General features: G+C 43.2%; 1 protein-coding gene across 1 annotated transcript in view; it reads left to right on the top strand.

Annotated features, from left to right (window-relative positions):
• The window catches only part of LOC310770875 (uncharacterized protein), a gene marked incomplete at its 5' end in the record, with an annotated part of 34269 nt that extends 21360 nt beyond the window's left edge, over nucleotides 1–12909 (top strand). Inside the window, 4 exons of the mRNA XM_083663579.1 lie at nucleotides 1579–1651; nucleotides 2815–2944; nucleotides 3466–3581; nucleotides 12805–12909. Of these exons, the coding sequence (XP_083519705.1) occupies nucleotides 1579–1651; nucleotides 2815–2944; nucleotides 3466–3581; nucleotides 12805–12811 (326 nt within the window). The 3' untranslated portion in view covers nucleotides 12812–12909. The remainder of the gene's footprint in view (nucleotides 1–1578; nucleotides 1652–2814; nucleotides 2945–3465; nucleotides 3582–12804) is intronic.
• Between the last annotated feature and the right edge of the window lie 7232 nt (nucleotides 12910–20141).

Here is a 20141-nt window from a genome sequence, read left to right as displayed (position 1 = left end):
CGAGTTCGAGCAGCCTCCCTCCCTGGCAGCGAGTTTGAGCAGCCTCCCTCCCTGGCAGCGAGTGTGGATAGGGCTCACTCGTCTCTTGGGTTTGAGAGCCCCGATGAAGCCCCGTGCGACTCTAGGCTTATGCAAATTTGCAATCCCCCGTGTGCTGCTGCTGGCGCGGCCCGAGAGCGGCGAGTCTGGTGACTGATGACTGTAAAATCGGCAAGCCATTTCCTTGAGAATGGAGGAAGCAGCCGCGGGAGGCGGCTGCTTTTGGTTGACTTTCTCTCTGTCGGGAGGGCACCGTCGCCACCTAGCTGGTCGGTAAAATAGATTATACACATTCAATACTTCCAATATCTCCATAGGAGACGCGGGGGGCATTGATCCACGTAGCACCGTCAAAAAAATATATATATATTTTTTGACGACTCAACTCGTCGTTGGCAGTGAACAGCTGGATTGTGTTTGACGACTCAACTCGTTGTTGGCAGTCAACGTGTTAAAGTGCAAAATCTAGGGATTAGATTGGACCTTTCTTTATGTACCGTTCTGTAGCTTTTCTTTCAGCAATCACCTATCAGTTCAATCTTGTAACTAGATTGGACTGGTAAGTGTTTGCAAGTTTCACAATGTTTTTACTGAAAGGCTAGGAAATGTAGTTCTCTAGTGGATCTTGACGTGCTGTGTGAAGAATCTCTTTACAATCTCTTTGCACGACTCACTCACTTGCACAAAATGTCAGTTAATGAGAGAGGATTGTAAGTGGAAAATTACTTTTAATGATTATTCTGATCAATGTTGAGATCACGATTATTTAACACGATCACTCTTTGACTTTGGGAACATCGTGCATATATGATAATGATAAGACTGTATCTCTTTGAACTGTCATCTTCTACCAAGGAAGGTTTCAACATTAACACACAAACAGGCCGGCTCTCTGTTCTTGACTCGAGTTGGAACTACATGCACCGCAGCGTGTTTGGGCTCTGGAGGAGGGGCAGATCTTCCATTTCGGAAGCCAAAATCTTGATCACAATTAATATTCGATTTAATTGTGCACCCCTACACTGTGCTATAGCTACAGCGCCATGGTCCTCGAGGTGAATTCAGGTCAGTCACTCAAGTTCAAGAGAGAGACGCTGTACTCCTCTGAACCTGTCTACTCAGACTTCATCATTCAAGCACTTTCTGCAGATGATGAGATGTTTGATCAAACTTAGACAGTTAAGGAAGCACAAGTTCTATTCTTGTGAAAATGTGATAGGCACTGCTGTGGGAGGACACACAATCTCTACCTGAATGTTTGATTGCATATTTCTGATTTGTCTTGACTTGTGATGATGTTTCCTGAGTATTTTCTTCCTGAAACTCTCGAGGGAAAGACACTCGATCCAATTGACTTGAAAATAAAGACACATTAAATCATTATGTGTATATGAATTAATTCAATCAACTTTTTCCAACTGCTGTAATGGATATTCCTCTTTTGTGATATGACAGCAAGTGATAATCAATAACTGCCCTGAGCTGTATTATATTATGCTTCTCTGTAATGCTCTCTCTCTCTCTCTCTCTCTCTCCCAGGCTCACTGAAGAAACTGACTGCTCTGAAAGTGGATGAGAATCAGCTGATGTACTTGCCAGACTCCGTGGGAGGGTGAGTGTCACATCAATAGCTTAAAACTCTGCAGAGTTTTCATCTGGCATCCACGCATGACTGGAAAAAAAACAACCTGTCAGAGTAGATCAGATATTCTCATTAAGAATGTGCTCCGATGCTTTCTGTGCCGTCGGTGAGCGTCTGTCATTTTGGTGCTGTGTCCCGCACAGTCGGCTCTAGTTGGCCTTGTCGGCTGCTTTTGCGGCCGATTTGACGTGTTGAATCGCCGTCGGTGAGAGAAATCACTCTGATTGGCTGGTGCGCTCGTTAAGCGAATCTGATCATTCCAATACAGAAGTAATTGTTTCCACGACGACGGGACCCTCAAGAAAGCCCCTTGAGCCTGTCGCTGCATGATATCACCCATTTAGTGCTGTGGTTTCTACTTATTTTTCTGCCTCTGCCTCCTCCTTTCTTCTTCCACAAGCAAAAGACCAGGCAAGGGCCGACAACGTTTACATGCACGCAATATTCCGGTTTTTGCCCATATTCGGAAAATGTCAATATTCCAACTAAATGAATAATCCACCAATATTCCTGTTTACATGCAGCCGTAGCTCGCCCTCCCCGGCACCTAAGGGAGGGGGGGGGGGAGAGAGAGATGCACGTAGGCAGAGTTTTTCTGTTGAGAATAAACAGAGGATCACTTAGTCCATTTCAGGAGCTTGCTGCTGGAAAGTTTGGCGTTGCGATATTTGCACATCCAAGTCTTTCATAAATAGTAGGCTAGTAGCCTACGTTATTACCTCACAGGCTCGCAAGCATTGTGGACTTCCGTGGTCACTATTCTCTCTCTTAGCACAGGAGGCAATTTAGAACGATTTCACAATGTCATGCTTCTCGGTCATCGGAAAAATACTTAAAATACTTGATTAGCCGGGGATCCAAAGATTTCACTGGATAATATAGCAGCATGTTCTAGAACGTTGGCCATACCGCATAGCATAGCTGCTCGTAAAGCCTTAAGTTGGACATTACAGTTCATTTTTACCATGTGGATGTTCCAGATCTTTGACATGAAGTGGTAGCCTACTTTTCTAACATTCATTTAGATATGAACTTAGTCAAGAGTTGCAAACTCCTTTCACAAAGTAAAAACAATTTACAATGCATGAATAAAAGTCCTCTTGTCTTCCCCTTTCTGCTCCTCTCTGCACCAGACTGATGGCCTTGAATGAGCTGGACTGTAGTTTCAATGAAATCCAGGCCTTGCCTTCCACCATCGGCCAGTGTACCAACATCCGCACCTTTGCTGCAGATCACAACTTCCTTACACAGCTCCCCCCAGAGGTGAGTGTAGATGTGTGTCCGTGTGTGTGTGTGTGTGTGTGTGTGTGTGTGTGCGTGTGTGTGTGTGTGCGTGCGTGCGTGCGTGTGTGTGTGTGTGCGTGCATGCGCGCACACATGAGTAAAGTAGAGCTGCACCGATTAATCTATTAGTTGTCAACTATTACATTAATCTGCAACTATTTTGATAATCGGTTTGAGTAATTTTTATAAGAAAACAAAGTCAAATCCTCTGATTCCAGCCTCTCAAATGTGAATATTTTTTGGTTTGAACTGAATATCTTTGAGTTGTGGACAAAACAAGACATTTGAGGATGTCATCTTGGGCTTTAGGGGAACACTGATCGAAACCATGTCCTGACATTTTATAGACCAAACATCTAATTGATTAATTAAGAAAATAATAGACAAATTAATCAACAATGAAAATAAGGGTTAGTTGCAGCCATATAGAGTAAAGCGGTGTGGCATGTCTGTCAGCCCAGGCGTGATGGCTCTGACTCCCTGCTTTCCTCCCCTCACAGATGGGCAACTGGAAGAGTGCGACTGTGCTGTTCCTGCATTCCAACAAGCTGGAGTCTTTGCCTGAGGAGCTGGGTGACATGCAGAAGCTCAACGTCATCAATCTCAGCAACAACAAGTGAGTCCTCTCACCATGCGCTCGGACCACCATCTTCTTGCATGTTTTTAGTGGGGGTCCATATTGGTCTTATATGGAGGAAACCCCAAGGGAGCACCAGGGAGAACATGCAAAGTCCACACAGAAAGGCCCTTTTCACAAGATAGCCCACCTGGACACGGGGCACAGAAGGCATGGGGAGGCGTGCCAACAGCATCCCAAAGCGGGAATTGAACCCAGGACCTTCTTGCTGTGAGGCAAGATCTCTACCACTGTGCCACCATGCCCCGGTAGTGAAACTTAGTTAGCTTTGTGAGACAGCCTCTAGTTTCCCGGCTGTGCGGTGTCCTTCAGACCAAGCACAGTGCTTAAACGGCAAACTCCATACCACCGGCACGTGCCATGCAACAAACAAACACGCATTCAAACACCAAGCAGCCACCAGAGCCACAGACAGGTTACTCAGAGCTGATAGCTTGTGTTGTGAAAAATGTCAAGAAAGAAGAAACTACAGTACACATTCTTCACAAGTGTTCAAGTGAATTCAACTTTCTCTTTTATATGAAGTAGCAGCAGTGATGGAGAGACAGCTCACCTGACGGGCTAGCTTGTTTTGACAGCAGTGTAGATAGGTAGAAGCCTGCTAACTACAACGCGACCACCCCACCTGAATAAATTTGGCCTTTTGTGGCAAATATAATATTCATGCACTACCTTGACGGCTAGGTCGTACTGAGAAGCAGTTAAATGAAACATCCTGACCATCGGCACAGCTGAGGAAGCTCGTATGATCTTCACGGTGGAAGAAAGTGACACCGGTTGTTCTCTCGACCTTATTTAATATTTTTTTTTTTTATATATTTTATTTTCAGCTTTTCAAAACAACATATGAACAAGACAAACAGGCTCAGACACAAAACGGAAAAAACAAAAACAAACACAAAAATAAAAATAAATACACATTTTCAACATTCAGTGCTACCAGTTATGTAAGGTGCTTATATTTTTTACAAGAGGTACATTATTGTGCTCATCCGTCTCCCGCAACCTCAACAAGGTAGGCTAGAAACGGGCCCCAAATGGCAAAGAATTTCTTTAGTTTGGCAGTCCTCAGGAACCTAATCCTCTCCATCCGTATAACAGAGGTCATTTCCGTCAGCCACAGTTTAAAAGGAGGCGAAGTAGAAGACTTCCATTCTTTCAAGATGAGTTTTTTGGCAACAATTGTCCCTTGCGTCAGAGATTGCTGCACAGTTGTGGGGAAGTCCAGAGAGAGTTCCGAGCAGCCAAAGATGGCAAGTTCTGCTTCGGGCTGAAGGGTTATTTTATAAGCCTTCGAGTACCAGTCAAATATCTTAGCCCAGAATCCGGACAGTGAAGCGCAGAACCAAAAAGCATGTGACAATGTGCCCTCCGACCCCTGACACCTATCACATAGCGGTGAGACAGAGGGATATATCTTATGTAGCCTATGCTTGGAGTAATGGAGACGGTGAGTGACTTTAAACTGGATCAGCTGATGTCTGCTATTAACTGAGCAGAGTTGTACAACCGACAGGCTCCTTTCCCATATAATGTCAGATAATTCAGTACCAAGTTCTTCCTGCCATGCCTCTCTGATCCTCTCAGTAGAGGCCATGGTACAATCATCAAATAAACACACAAATCTAGAGATGAGGTGCCTGGAGTGAGGAGGGCTCAGCAAAACATCAAAAAGAGCATGTTCATTTGGGAGCGCTTCAAAGGTCTGAATGCTGGATCGAACATAGTTTCTGATTTGTAGGAATCTGAGCCAGTCCGTGCCGGGCAACTCAAACTTCCTTTTCAGCAAGTCAAAGGATGCAAAATGATCATCGATATATAGGTCCTTGATGGAAGCCAGACCCCTCTCACTCCAGGCATGGTAGTTTCTATCTGACCAAGGAGGCAAAAAAGAGTGATTCAAACAAATAGGAGTGTGGATCGAAACATCTGGGAGACTCAAAACTTTCCTAACTTGGTTTAAAATTCTGAGGGAGTTTCTCACAACAAAACCTAAATCCTTAAGAGTCCCCGGCCTCTCTAGCTTAGAAAATAAGATTGCTGGCAGAGAAGAGTTGACAATAGTGCTGGCCTCCATTTTCAGCCACAGGGGGGCCCCGAGAGCTAAATTGTCAGGGGTCCCTTGCCGCCAAAACATTAGAGCTCTAACATTGGCAGCCCAGTAGTAGTGCCTAAACACTGGTAAGGCCAACCCGCCTTCAGACTTGGGTTTCTGCAAGTGAATTTTCGAAATTCTATGATTTTTATAATTCCAAATATAGGACAGAATTATTGAGTCCAGTTCTTTGAAAAAAGCTGATGTAAGGAAGATGGGGAGGTTTTGACACAGATAGAGGAACCTGGGAAGCGAAACCATCTTAACTGAGTTTATACGGCCAATCATAGACAAGGGCAAGATTTTCCAGTTTTCTATACATTGTTTAAGTCTTAAAACAAAATCACCAAAATTCAACTTAAATATTAATTTAGGATCTCTGGGTATGGTCAGGCCAAGATAGGTGAGGCGGTCCTTTGCCAATTTAAATGGGAGACTTTCCAAGAAACCGGGAGTGAAGAGATCAGAGAGAGGCATAAAGTCACTCTTTGTCCAGTTAATTGTATATCCGGACAGCTTACCATAGGAGGTGATTAGCTCTAGGAGGGGGGGGATCGATTTCTCCGAGTCATTTAGGTACAATATCACATCGTCTGCATACAAACTAATGCGCGTCTCGATACCTCCGACCTTCAGACCTGCAATACCTGGGTGAGCACGTATTTTTAAAGCGAGGGGCTCGAGCGCGACGGCGAAGAGGGCCGGTGAGAGCGGGCAGCCCTGCTGGACCGAACGAAGTAACGCAAACCTGCTTGACTTATCACCATTGGTTATGACTGAACATGACGGACTGGCATATATGAGCTTTACCCAGGATATGAATGAATCACCAAATCCGAATCTGTGTAGTGACTCAAACATATAAGGCCACTCGACCTGATCGAACGCCTTCTGTGCGTCGAGTGACAAAATTGCCGCACCACTGGTCTTACTGTGGTCTGCATACATGGTGTTGAGAAGTCGCCTGACATTAAAAAAAGAGAACCTGTTTGGGATGAACCCTGTCTGGTCGGGGTGAATAATGGATGACAAATGCTTATTTAAACGGGTAGCCAGAGTTTTAGTGATTACTTTTCTGTCAAAATTCTGGAGCGCTATGGGTCTATAGCTGGCCGGGTCTACTTCCTCCTTTCCCTTTTTTAAAATGAGGGAGATGTTAGCTTCATACAATGTTTGGGGCAAAATTTTGTCCTCCTTAGATCTAGATGTCATTCTGAGGAGGATTGGGGCGAGGATGTCACAGAATTTCTTGTAAAACTCAGCTCCGAACCCGTCCGGCCCAGCTGCCTTGCCTGATGGAAATGATTTAATGGCAGAGGTTATTTCCTCCAATGTAAAATCAGAGTCCAAGTCCTCTCTGGCAGCGTCGCTAAGCTTGGGTATCTCAAGAGGGTCAAAAAAATCGCTCAGATCAGATTGAGTGGCATCAGATTTAGATGAGTAGAGTTCACTGTAAAATTCCCTAAAACGGTTATTTATCTCCTTGGGGTCAGTCAGCAAGGCACCCCCCCTCGATTTGATGGAAAGGATCGATCTAGAAGCCTGGGCACCCTTGAGCTGCCGCGCCAGGAGCCTCTCAGGCTTATCCCCCAGCTCAAACTGTTTTTGTCTCAATTTTAAAAGAAGTGTGTTAATTTGACCACCCAGGATGCAGTTATATTCATATTTTAGCTTTAATATCTTGTTATAATCCTCCAAAGATTTTGAGATCTGGTGTGCCGCTTCAAGGGGGGGAAGAGCATTTTCAATCTCCAGTAAGCGCCTCTCTCTCTCCTTCTTGGCCGCAGACTCATATGAGATTATATCCCCACGGATAACAGCCTTCAATGTTTCCCACAATGTGGAATCCGACACCTCGCCGTTGTCATTAAACTCCATAAAATTCTTTAATTTGGTGGTAATATACTGTATAAATTCACCTTCGGCGAGCAAGGAGGGGTTGAAACGCCATGAGTAAGGTGGTTTAGGAAGAGAGAGATTCAAGGACATAGTCAAAGGGGCATGGTCAGAGATCAAAATGCTATGATATTTTGTATTGGTGACGTGTGAGATTAATCTGGATTCTACTAGAAAGTAGTCTATTCTACTATAAGATTTGTGGGCATGTGAATAAAACGAATATTCCTTTTCAGTAGGGTGCTGGACCCTCCAGATGTCTACCAAATTCCTGGATTTCATCAAATTATTTAGGACTTGTACCGATGAGATGTTTGGTGGCGGGCGTGAAGAGAGTCTGTCCAAGTCTGGGTCAAGATAACAATTTAGGTCGCCTCCAATTACTATATTCGAATTATTGTCGTCAGGGAGCAAGTCAAAAATTTTCTTAAAAAAATTGGGGTCGTCTATGTTTGGGCCGTAAATGTTAAGTAATGTCAAAGGAAATGAATTGATGGTGCCTGAAACTAAAAGATATCTACCAAGAGGGTCTGAAGTCATAGAGGTTAGTTGAAAAGGGATGTTTTTCTTAAAAAGAATAGCCACGCCACGTGCGTGAGACGAAAATGACGAGACATAAACCTGAGAGACATAACTACACCTCAGAATACGTTGGTGAGTGGCTTTAGTGTGAATCTCCTGCAAAAATATGATATCTGCTGATAAGGATTTCAAATATCTGAAGACTTTTTCCCTTTTTACCCTCTGACCAAGCCCCTTCACATTCCACGAAGCAACCGTTATATCACCCCCCCCCATCTGAACCCTACCCCGAGGTCCAGCCATATGTGAGCAGTAATAAAACCAAAAATAAGCACAAATAGACATAGCAAACTAGAATGACTGGCAGCATTGTAGCACAACAAAACACAGTAAACCTTTCAAACAAAAACAATAAACAATCACCCCTGCCCACCCCCCCGTGTCTTCCCAAACAAGACACATTATAACCCTCAATCACTGTACAACCAGCTGACTATCCAGCGGCGTATGCCCCCGCACTAAAGTGTCAAATATACGCCACTGTAAAACACAGAACACACTTTACCTGTAGTGGGCCCAACAGAGAAAAAGACCTTATTTAATATTAACTGGTTGGGAAAAATGTCCCTAAACACAGACATTCAAAGATGTCTCCACTCATCCCAGCCTACCCCAACCTAACCCACACTAAACCGCCCCTACCGCCTACAGCCACCATAGATATAATGTTGAACATTCAAACACACACAGGCCGCTATCCTAATATGCTTTTTATGGTCATCATCTGATTTGCGTCCTTTGATGTATTTTATGAACTTGAATGAATCTGATGAACAGTAGTTTCTCCTGCCAAGTGCACACAAAAAAAAGGAAAAGTTTGATTCCAGCCCTTCAAAGCTTCCCAGTGTTCTCTACGACTTTAGTTTGAAAGGCATACTCTTCGCGCCCAGCCAAGTGCATAGGGCGCGCGGCGATTATGATGTCATCGCACGGGGCGTGTTGGGGGGCGAGGCCTGAGCGCAGCGCGGCGCGTCCACGGAGATTTTTCTATCAGCGCGTCGGGTTTTGCTGCCTGTGCCTGTGTGATCTCCGTGGTAGGCTATCAGTGGATATCTGCTGTGATTGAGTCCTCACCGTCGTAAAGTCCCATTTGAAGCATGATGTTCGATTATAACGAACTAGTTAGCCTTCCCAAATGTTGAGGGTCGTTTTTTAGAATTTAATACATAGAATTGGGAACGTTACATTCAATTTCATTCAGACTGCCTGGAGGAGCGAGCTGAGCACTGAGTATGTTCTGTTTTGGCCCGCGCAGAGTGCGTGCGCCCTCCTCGGAGCCCCGCCTCCAGCGCGTGCGCGAAGAGTATGCCAGAAGCTTAACGTGAGGTGGAGCTTCATATAGTCTCTAGTTTTCTGGCTGGGCACGGGCCTTTGTGCCAACAAAACTGTTTTAAACATGGGAAATTCACACTGGCATGTGCCGGGGACAGCAGTGTTGGAGAGGAGACACATTGAAATAAAGAGTTCATTGAGGAGAACACGTTGTCTTTCGTATTTTCTGCCATAGACATTCATTTTGTAAAAAAAAAAAAAAAAAAATATTGAAAATTTTCTAAGTATTAACTCATTCTCTGCCAAAGACGTACCCGGACGTACTTTTAACAATGCCGTTCTGTGCCAAAGACGTACTCGGACGTACTTTCATGTTTTGGCTGTTTACATTACATCAGACACTTTCCCAGCCTGTGACATTGTTTCAGGTCAAATTGATAAAAGGAACCCGCTAGTTTAGTATTTATGGGTGGAGCCTGTGGTCGAAACAGAGTCCGATCCAGAGTTCTCGGCTGGCGACGATGGCGAGGAAGACGCCAGCGTTTTTGTTATTGCTCCACGACGGAGCGCCATGGCGACGAAGGCTCCCCTTCACAGCGTTCTGTGACACAGATGAATCGGAGGAGGAGAAATGGGTGCCACTTGGAGAGAGCAATGACGATGGTAAAAAAGTAGCCTATTTTTTGTATCGCGTTTGAGATGAAATGATCACACACACAACATTCGAGTATAATTGTCACGCATTGTTTATAACTTATGCCGCCGGCATGACTCGCTTCACGTTTCCTCTTGCCAGATCTCCCTCTCAAGGGGAGCTCTCTGTCACACTCAAGGGAGGGGGAATCACATGGATACGTCAAACGCGTCAAACCGCTTCACACACGCGGGTCGGGGTCTTAATCAGCCTCGGCTGGGTCTACTGGGCGAGGGTGTATGATGTTGAGAGACCCGAAACACCTTACGACCCCAGCTAACATCACTGATGACACGTCCCAGCGCATGCCGAAGTATGTATTTGAACGGCTATCAATAAAAAAATAAATTAAAAAAGGCTGCTGAACTGAATCGACACGGTACGTGCGGGCATAGGTTTAATTGATAAAAAATAGCCTATTTTGTGGTCACAATATAGGCTATTGGCAGCAGAGTCGCATATCTCCATATTTCATACAATGACTATGCTAGATAGATAGATAGATTTATTTGATGATCCGTTTAAAAAAAATGCCATCCATTAAATTTACATGCAATTCTAAAAAAAAGGCATCAAGGATAACACAAAAAGTACATAAAAACTTAATTCCGTTGTGGTCCTTGCTCTTAGACATACAGTACATTAAATATACAGACATTGCACCACACATACTGTAGTTTCGTAATAAAATCTGGCTATCTAGTACTAAAACTAAAATTACTCTATTACAGCATAACAAAAGAAGACTAATTAATACAACACGCCATTTCTGCCTAGTCCCTTACTCAAGAACCCTATCTAGCAGCCACTTCTTAAGTTTAAAGTCCCTGGAAACCAGAAATATTTTTTTATTATTTAGCATTTTGAGTTCATCACATCACAGGAACCTATGTTAATAAGCCACCAGCCAAATTTGAACGATGATGAACGTCGCAAAGTATATAAATTTAGGTTTGACAGTCATGGCAAAAGTCATGAGAATCAATTAGATTTTAGAGTGTATTTTCTCCCGCGGACTGTGTGGGCGTGTCCCCTCTGCAGCAGGTCTCCTCAGAGAGAGAGAGAGAGAGAGAGAGAGAGAGAGAGATGGAGAGTGTGTGTATGTATTCGCGCGTTGCTCGGCGCATAGCCTACTGACAGAGAGGAAGAGATCTCTGCCGCTGCGAGTGCACAGCGCTACTGTGTGTGTGTGCATGCGTGTGTGTGATTCGATTAAATCTTATGACGTGATAAGATCATGCATTTTAGCATCAATGAGGAAATGGAAATCCAGACCTTGTAGAAAAGTGTCGATTTTTGGGGTTTGGGTTGAAAGTAATGTCAACTACTTTCTGAGGCACACAATTACTCACATAAGACCCTAAATTTAATAGTTAGAAGGTTTTTGTGGATTTTGGTTTCCAGGGACTTTAACTTTAAAGGTGCTTTGAATTGAGGCCTTACTATCCAGTGGGAGCAGATCATTCACTGGGCCCCTGGAAAGCAAAGGAACATTGGCCAATTTTCCGTTTGCACCTAACTGACTGTAGGTTGGCTGGGCTAGCTCTGGTGATGTGGTTGTGAGCTTCTCCTACTCTGGTGAGGTAGTTTGTGAGGTATACTGGGGCCCTATCCATGACTGATGATGTCCATGATATCTTATGGACCAATGCTGGAAATAATATGAAGTTAAATCACATCATACAGGCCAAAAGCAACACAGTTGCAGCTGCAAAATGCAGGTGTAGCCTAGATATGAATCTGTGTGCAGGCGATCCCATAGGCTATTAAATTGCTTAGATAGTAGTAGGCTATTCTGGCATGTATGACCATGTCCAACCCAACGTCAGCCTCAGCTCCGTTGTGCACACTGCACCGTGCGCTTTGGAGACGTTTATGTAACCTTTTTATGCCGGTTTAGTGACATTTCTCCACTCACCATTCAGCTGCAATCGATCGGCGGGGTCAAACAACGTATCTATCTAGGCTACTTGAGAGCACAAAAATGAATATATAAAAACATATTCCAAAGTGGTACGTAGGGCTTAATTTAATTATGTAGCCTGCAACAAGTGCAAGGCTTCAGTAAGCCTTGCATGCATGCATGCATACATACATACATACATACATACATACATACATACATGCATGCATGCATGCATGCATACATACATACATGCATGCATGCATGCATGCATGCATGCATGCATGTATGCATGCATGCATGCATACATACATACATACATACATACATGCATGCATGCATACATGCATACATACATACATACATACATACATACATACATACATACATACATACATACATGCATACATGCATACATACGCATACAAATACATACGCATTGACTGGACTCCCCATTTTCTCACTCAAATACAAGGTGACCACCACTTAATGTCCTTTCTAAATAACACTGTTATGTTGTTGTTGTTGTTGTTGTTGTGTGTGTGTGTGTGTGTGTGTGTGTGTGTGTGTGTGTGCTTTTTCTCCCATTTTAGTTTTTCTTCTTTCTTTCTCCGTTTCAATTTCTCTCCTGATCCAGTGATATCCCCCTTTCTCTCACTTCCCTTCTCCCTCCTCTCCCTTCATTTGTCTCGCCTTTCTTCATCTTTGTCTTCATCTCCTCTCCTCTGTCCCTCTTCTCCTCTCCTCTCCCCCCACCTAGGCCATAATCAGTCCATCCAGAGTTTTGTGTCAGAGTCGATGGAGGCCTTGTCCACTCGTCCAGAGAGCATAGAGGAGATCGCCGGGGCCAATGCCAAACACGGCCAGATACAGGCCCGCAAACCTGAAGTAAGACAACCACACCCCTAGATCTTTGAAGGTTGTTTTTTGTGTTCTGTTTGTTTCTGCCTACCATCTAGGTTGCCCCTCTTCTTTACTGTACAGTACGTTGTTCCTGATGGTGTCTGCATTCCAGTCCAGCTGAGGGCTTATGCAGCTCTGTCCATCAGTAATCAATCATGTAGGTCAGTGATACTCAACTTGCAGCCCGGGGGCCAGATGCGGCCCGCGACAGGGTGCAGAGTGGCCCCCCTGACCATTTTCTAATAATTTCACATTAGTTTTCATTGTGAATTAGAATCTAATTCACAATGAAAACTAACGTGAAATAAAGTTTGACTGAGCTCCAGCTAAATTGTCAAATACCGCCGTCTGATCGCTACCCAGGCACTTACTAACTAACTTAACCTAACTAACTATCCGGTGTGCACAACATTGTCAGACTAAACTCGGGCTGACACCCCAAAAACCTACAATCCGCTACAGAAAAATGTATATTGATTGTTTATTAACTGGCCCCTGGCCTTCTATCATTTCACTAAAGTGGCCCCCGGGCAAAGCAAGTTGAGTATCCCTGATGTAGGACTTCTGCCATATGTACCACCAATTACTGTGACACTATCTACATTGCTATCTACAGTGCTACGACCTGTCACTCATTCAATCTCAACCCGCCTTAAACGATCCCTTATGATTGCGGATTATCCTTGGGTCTTGTTTGAAGCTGGCAACTGTCCAATCCGAGCAGCATATTTCATAGTCAACGACATAGTTGCTCGTTTAATGAGATTTTTAGGTCAGAACAACCACCATTCATTCCCCCATCCTCTTAAATGATTGTTTTTTGTCAGTGAGTCACTGTCACAGTGTTGTTAAAAGCACAAATCCTCCTTCTTTTGTTAATTGATATCAAGAGAAAATGGTACATGGTAATATATCCTTCATGCAAAAGATGACCCAAGGTACAAGCGGGGGTATGCTTGGCGTCCAAACTGCAGTATAGAGGAAAAGAGGACACCGTACCCAGACCTGAGTTGTATGTGGGTGTAGTCATGTTTCTTATATAGTCATGATGTCGGGGGACTCAATATAGATAAATTGATTTATTCTATTATGCAAACCCAATGAGTCCTCTATACGTTTTTAGCTCTTTTTGCAACTGCTTTGCCTGTTGCTTAATGCACTTTTTATACTCTTTTTTTTAAAGTTTCGTTGTGATGCTTTTAAATGTCCATTTTATTCTCTTCTTTTATTCTTTTATTTTCCTGTCAACCATTTTATGTGAAGCACTTTGAATTGCCTCTGTGTATGAAATGTGCTATACAAATAAACTTGACTTGACTTGACTTCATAGTCGTCATCATCATCATCCATTAAAGTCTCCTACCTTTGTGCACCTGAGATGTTTTTCTGATCCTGTTCATGAAGTTGTTCATCCATATTGAACATTGTAGCTCTGTCAAAACACAAACAAATTAAGCGTCATGCCTCTATAGTTTGTATTATATATTTCCATAATTACTCACTTTTCACTTTCATGTTTTGGAGCAAAGTTGCAACATAGTTTTCAGTCTGCAGCCATACTCTCAATGCCAGACCCACCATGAGAGTTCTTACATTGATACATTATGGTACTGCAGCATGCTGCAGATCTCTCTCTGGGTCTGGGACACTTCTAGCTAACTGTCCAGGATAGAAGAGGTCTCTCCATTTCCATATTTATGGTCCTGCGGGTTTGTCTGGCAGCTATTTGTGAAGTTTAACTACAGTACTTATAGATACTAATAAAAACATCCACGAAAACATGATGTGATGGTGAGCTCAGATGGAGAAAAGGACTATTCTTGGAGTCAAAGAAAACCCTTATGCTCATGTAAAAGACTGAGTGTCCTTCAGTTTAGAACCATTATGCATAAATGGGACTGGAGAGAATGAACAGGATTGTGCTGATTTAGCAAAAATAAACAAGGAAGAAGGAACAGGGAAATGTAACTGCAATATTATGTTAGTCTCTTGGGGCCCCATACACACGTCAGAATGATAAATAGCTGCACACACCTCCTTAACACCACCACCAATATTAGCTACCTACTACTACTACTGCTACTAGTAGCCTACTGCTAATTATAGAAGAAGAAGAAGAAGAAGAAGAAGAAGAAGAAGAAGAAGAAGAAGAAGAAGAAGAAGAAGAAGAAGAAGAAGAAGAAGAAGAAGAAGAAGAAGAAGAAGAAGAAGAAGAAGAAGAAGAAGAAGAAGAAGAAGAAGAAGAAGAAGAAGAAGAAGAAGAAGAAGAAGAAGAAGAAGAAGAAGAAGAAGAAGAAGAAGAAGAAGAAGAAGAAGAAGAAGAAGAAGAAGAAGAAGAAGAAGAAGAAGAAGAAGAAGAAGAAGAAGAAGAAGAAGAAGAAGAAGAAGAAGAAGAAGAAGAAGAAGAAGAAGAAGAAGAAGAAGAAGAAGAAGAAGAAGAAGAAGAAGAAGAAGAAGAAGAAGAAGAAGAAGAAGAAGAAGAAGAAGAAGAAGAAGAAGAAGAAGAAGAAGAAGAAGAAGAAATAATCTGTGCAGCGCTTGCCCTTCCCTTGTTATCACCACTGACGTGCCCTTGAGCAAGGCCCTTAACCCCCAACCGCTCCAGTGGAGCTGCTCAGTGACCAAGCAGATCAGACTGTGGTTTTACTGGTCAACTTCCAGGAATCTCCTCTGAATAAATCAAAAAGCTATAGCCTGAACCTGACGAAGAAAAAGACCACAATGATGTTCCTCTTGTAGGAGCTTTCTCAGTAAAGCTCTGCTGAAAGGCCAGTGAGAGATGGAGGGACTATAGGAATGAAATGAAAAGCCCAAAGTCAATAACGGACTTCATCTCAAGCGCTGTCCCAATAGGCCAGGCAGTGTCTGACAGGCAGCTTAACATCAAGGCTTTCAATCTGCCCTCCAGCACTGCTGGGACACTCCAACATAACGCTCAACTGATTTATTTTTCTACACACACCTTTTCAGGGCGGAGCAGAGCTGACCATATCGGGCCAACTACTTGAGCTGATTTTCACATGCTCGCATGGTGAATACCAGTGTTGGACAAGTTACTTTCATAATGTAATATACTACATATTACTAGTTACTTTCATTTGAAAGTAATACGTTACTTTACAAAATGACTGTCTGTGTAGAGTAACTCATTACTTATTACACTACTTTTGCATTACTTTAACCGAAATAAATAGCAGAATGACATTGCCGCCCTGGAACCATCTTTCAACCATTTTGAAGTCGGTCCAAACCGTCAAAAACTCTAAATGTTATTCTTTTCCTTTGCTATTGTCATCTATAGTGGTTATTTGCATAAAAACACACAATTTGATTAGGAAATGATTGGATCTTTATTTAAATAAGCTTTGGTAAAAACAAAATGTAACTCAATTTGTAACTTGCGTTACTTGATAAAGTAACTGGTATAATATTACTAAAATCCTATAAGTAATAAGTTATATTACTGAGTTACTGCTAAAAGTAATATATAATATATTATATATTACTAGAGCCTCGGGTTGAGTATCACTGACTGAAGGCAAATAAAGCTAAGCGCTCCTACTGTATGTCCGTGATCATCAGTCTGGTCGCCAGAATAAAATGTGATCATTGTACATTGAACAAAACTTTAGAAGCATAAAAGCAGAGGAAGGTGCGTTGTCGAGCTTGTTCGACCGGTTAGCGATGCCTCATTCTTGTTGGCGATGCCTCATTCTTCTCGAGCTCCGCACGGCTCTGGCTGTTGTCATCTCCGTAGTGAACGAGACCTATTTATACCTCTGAGACCAAACAGCATCTGTATCATGGTGTCACTTACGTGACATCTTTCATTCATTCACCAAATATATAACAATACAATGACATAAAACTAACCTGTTTTACGGACTCATATATCCATATTTTATTTTAAAATTCAGTTTTAATGAGGATTAATCTGCGATTCGATGTGCTAAAGTGCGCCCGTGGAATTATGGGTAATGACGGCGTCCAGTAGACAGCCAATCACAGCAAGCAAAGTGGACAGAAAGTGGATGACGTCAGCACGTCATAACGTGGATGGGAGGAGGAGGAGGAGGAGGAGGAGGAGTATCCCGTTGCCGGATCAGCCATGTGTTGAAGTTGTCGCCCAGTCTAATTCAACGAGACGCCAATTCAGTTAACAGGTAAAACATATTACATTATGACTTCAGTGGTTGATAATGTAAACATAATTATGACGGTAATAATAGGCGCTTGGTTTAGCCAATATGGAATAAAAGTTACACAGAACAACTAGCGTTAGCGTTATGTTATGCTACCTAACGTTACCTGCGGCTTGATGTCAACAAGCTAACGCTATAGCCGTGAAATCAATGAATGTGAATGTTATACCGTTTAAGCTAACTTGCTTTAATGTGAACTTGTGAAATTAGAACGTTACCCGGTCATTGATTGACCGATATCCTTTTTCTGTGTGGGGCTTTTAGCTTCTTTTTTTATGGAAATCTGCGCAGGTAAGGTATCATTCAGAGCTCCGGTTTCTCCGAGTTGACGTCACAGCCACATCAAAATGGCTACTTGCATCGTTAATGATAATCACAGAATTATTATAAAGACGTTTGTTGACGTTTTAACACACAAGTTGTTTCAAACTAAAAAAGAAGTGATAGCGAGAAGGGGAGGGAGGGCCCCCGGCCTGTCTATCAATCATGATCACTCCTCGTGGCCGCAGCCTTTGTGTAAACAGTCAGGAACTAATACCCCAGCGGTGATGCTACATTAGCGAACACGGCATTAGCGACGAGGAGCTGGACGTACGCAGCTGCTAACGTTAGCGAACAGTGATTGGGTTGGACAGAGAGAGGCAGACAGAAAGGGTGAGTGAGTGGAATTTAGTGCATTTAGAGTGGAAGTTTGCATTATGTCTGACAGAGCGAGGGGTGAGAGAGAGAGAGACAGAGGAAGAGAGAGAAGAGATTAGAGATACATTTTAAGATACATTATTTGCCGTGGTATTTTTCCTTGCATGATACCATCCACACACAACTCCAGCCGATGAACTCCAGCCGTGAGAGCTATGACAGCGCCCAGCACTTCTGCAAGAACCTCAACAGCAACATCGCCTCGCTCACCACCACCAAGCAAGTGGGCTATGTTCTTGAAGAGCTGAAGAAGCTCCAGCAGCAGGACAAGGTAAAAAAAAATCCCTTGGAAATGCAAAACTGATGTTAGTAGGCCTATATCATGTTTTGGGTCATGCATGATGATATGACTCAAACATTTTCTTCTACTCCCAGAAGCCAGGTGATGGTGTGTGTCAGGAGTGATCTTTCTTACTGTGTAGGCCATCCATAGAGAGCCAAAGTGACAACAAAATACAGGCTATAAACAAAAGGTGTTCATATTTTGAGTCCATTTGCTATCAAAATAACAAGGTTTTTGCTGAGTGTGTTAGTCCGAGACAAGAAATAGTCTCAGTTGAGTCAGCCAGACATCAGCCAGCCGATATGCTCATCATCACATGAGTTAACTGTAACAATTAGCTGTGCAGAAAGCAGCATCTAGCTTACAGCTGATATGCTCATCACATGAGTTAACTGTAACAAACAGCTGATATGCTCATCACATGAGTTAACTGTAACAAACAGCTGTGCAGAAAGCAGCATCTAGCTTACAGCGTTGATGCTAAATGGATTGTTTTGTTGTTAATCTTAATTTATTTGATGGACTTACTGTTGACATAATTTAGGGAGCCTCAAATTAATTTGTGTGAACTGGTGCTTTGTGGACTCGCTCTCCCACTTCACTTCCTTTCTCTTCATTGAGGTGCTCGACACTGAGGAGAGAGACTAACAGAGCTGCGGCAGAGCTTATCCCTGCAGCCTGCTTCCAGTGAGTCACTAGCTTTGACCAGAGAAGGATCTCTGGTTTGACCAGGCAAAACAGCCGGCGTCTTGAACAGGAAATCCTAACACAAACGGGTCAAGTGGGCGGGGCTACATAAGGTGAATAGAATCAGTATCAAAATAAAAGATATTCAGTAGTAGCTACTATTGCCTCCATGCACAGTGGATGTGCAAAAGGGCAGGCTGTGAATTATAATGTATTTGGTGCAGTATAGAATAGCCTATTTTTGCATAGCCTATAGGTTTGAACTACGGTGAAAGCTTTAGTTTGGACACAGTTCTGATGATTTCCACCATGTGCCAGCCTCCTGCACATGACGCGTTCAGGAGCCGTCGGGAAAGCGTGACATCTGTAATGTGTCACAACAAAATAAATAACCTGGGTTACCCTGAGGCGGCGTTCACACCCAAAGCGCTTTTTTCAGTCAGAACGCTATGAAAATCATGTTGAGAGTGCTTTCATTGTGCACAAAACACAGCGCACGGAGCATTTTTTTTGTGCTCCGTTTGTTTCCCCCTGTAGTCGCGTGCAGTACAGATCAGAACACAACGACCACACGGACGGTAGCCAGCTAGTTTTGTATGTTTGATGTTGTTCACTGTCAACATGAAAGCCAGATTATTGCTAATTCTGGCAGCAGCAGAGGTTGTATCAAAGAGAGGAAATCTCTGCAGAACCGTGTACGTCAGGTGCGTCGGAAAAGCAGGATCAGTTGAAAAGGAGGACTCCCGCACACTGACTACCACTTAAAGGCTTTTATTCATATAATTGCTGCAACGTTTCGGTCAAACGACCTTCATCTGCCATATATCTGGCAGCAGAGGTTGAAAATCCCTCCGGAGGAGAAAAGGTAGGAAGAGTGAAAAAGACGATCAGGGCGCTTTTCCTCAATGTTCAACTTTTTTCAGCTTTAAAACACCCACAGCGCTCCTCCAAAAACAACAGACGCCACCAGCGCTAAACTCCAGGTGCGTTCATTAAAAGAGGAGGACGTCTAGCGCGTCCTTACATAGAGAATTAATTGCAGAAAGACGCTGGAAGCTCCAAAAACGCGTTTGGACTGAATGTAGCCTTACTATGTTATCGTGTGTTACTGGACAGACACACTAATAACTTTTCAGTCTGAGCCATTTTACATAGCCTACAGCAGGGATGTCAGAGATACGGCCCGCGTAAACAAAGCCGCCATGATGCCACGCTGGAATTGAATCGCGCATTCGGCTACCTACCAAAAAACAAAGGAATCAACAAGATGCTGTCGAAAAAGAGAAAGGTTGACACGGAATGCAGGCAGTTTCAAGAGAAATG

The sequence above is a fragment of the Poromitra crassiceps genome, assembly GCF_964638095.1.
Source record: "Poromitra crassiceps genome assembly, contig: HAP1_SCAFFOLD_253, whole genome shotgun sequence".
NCBI classification, from domain to species: domain Eukaryota; kingdom Metazoa; phylum Chordata; class Actinopteri; order Beryciformes; family Melamphaidae; genus Poromitra; species Poromitra crassiceps.
This window is presented reverse-complemented; position numbering and strand designations above follow the sequence as displayed.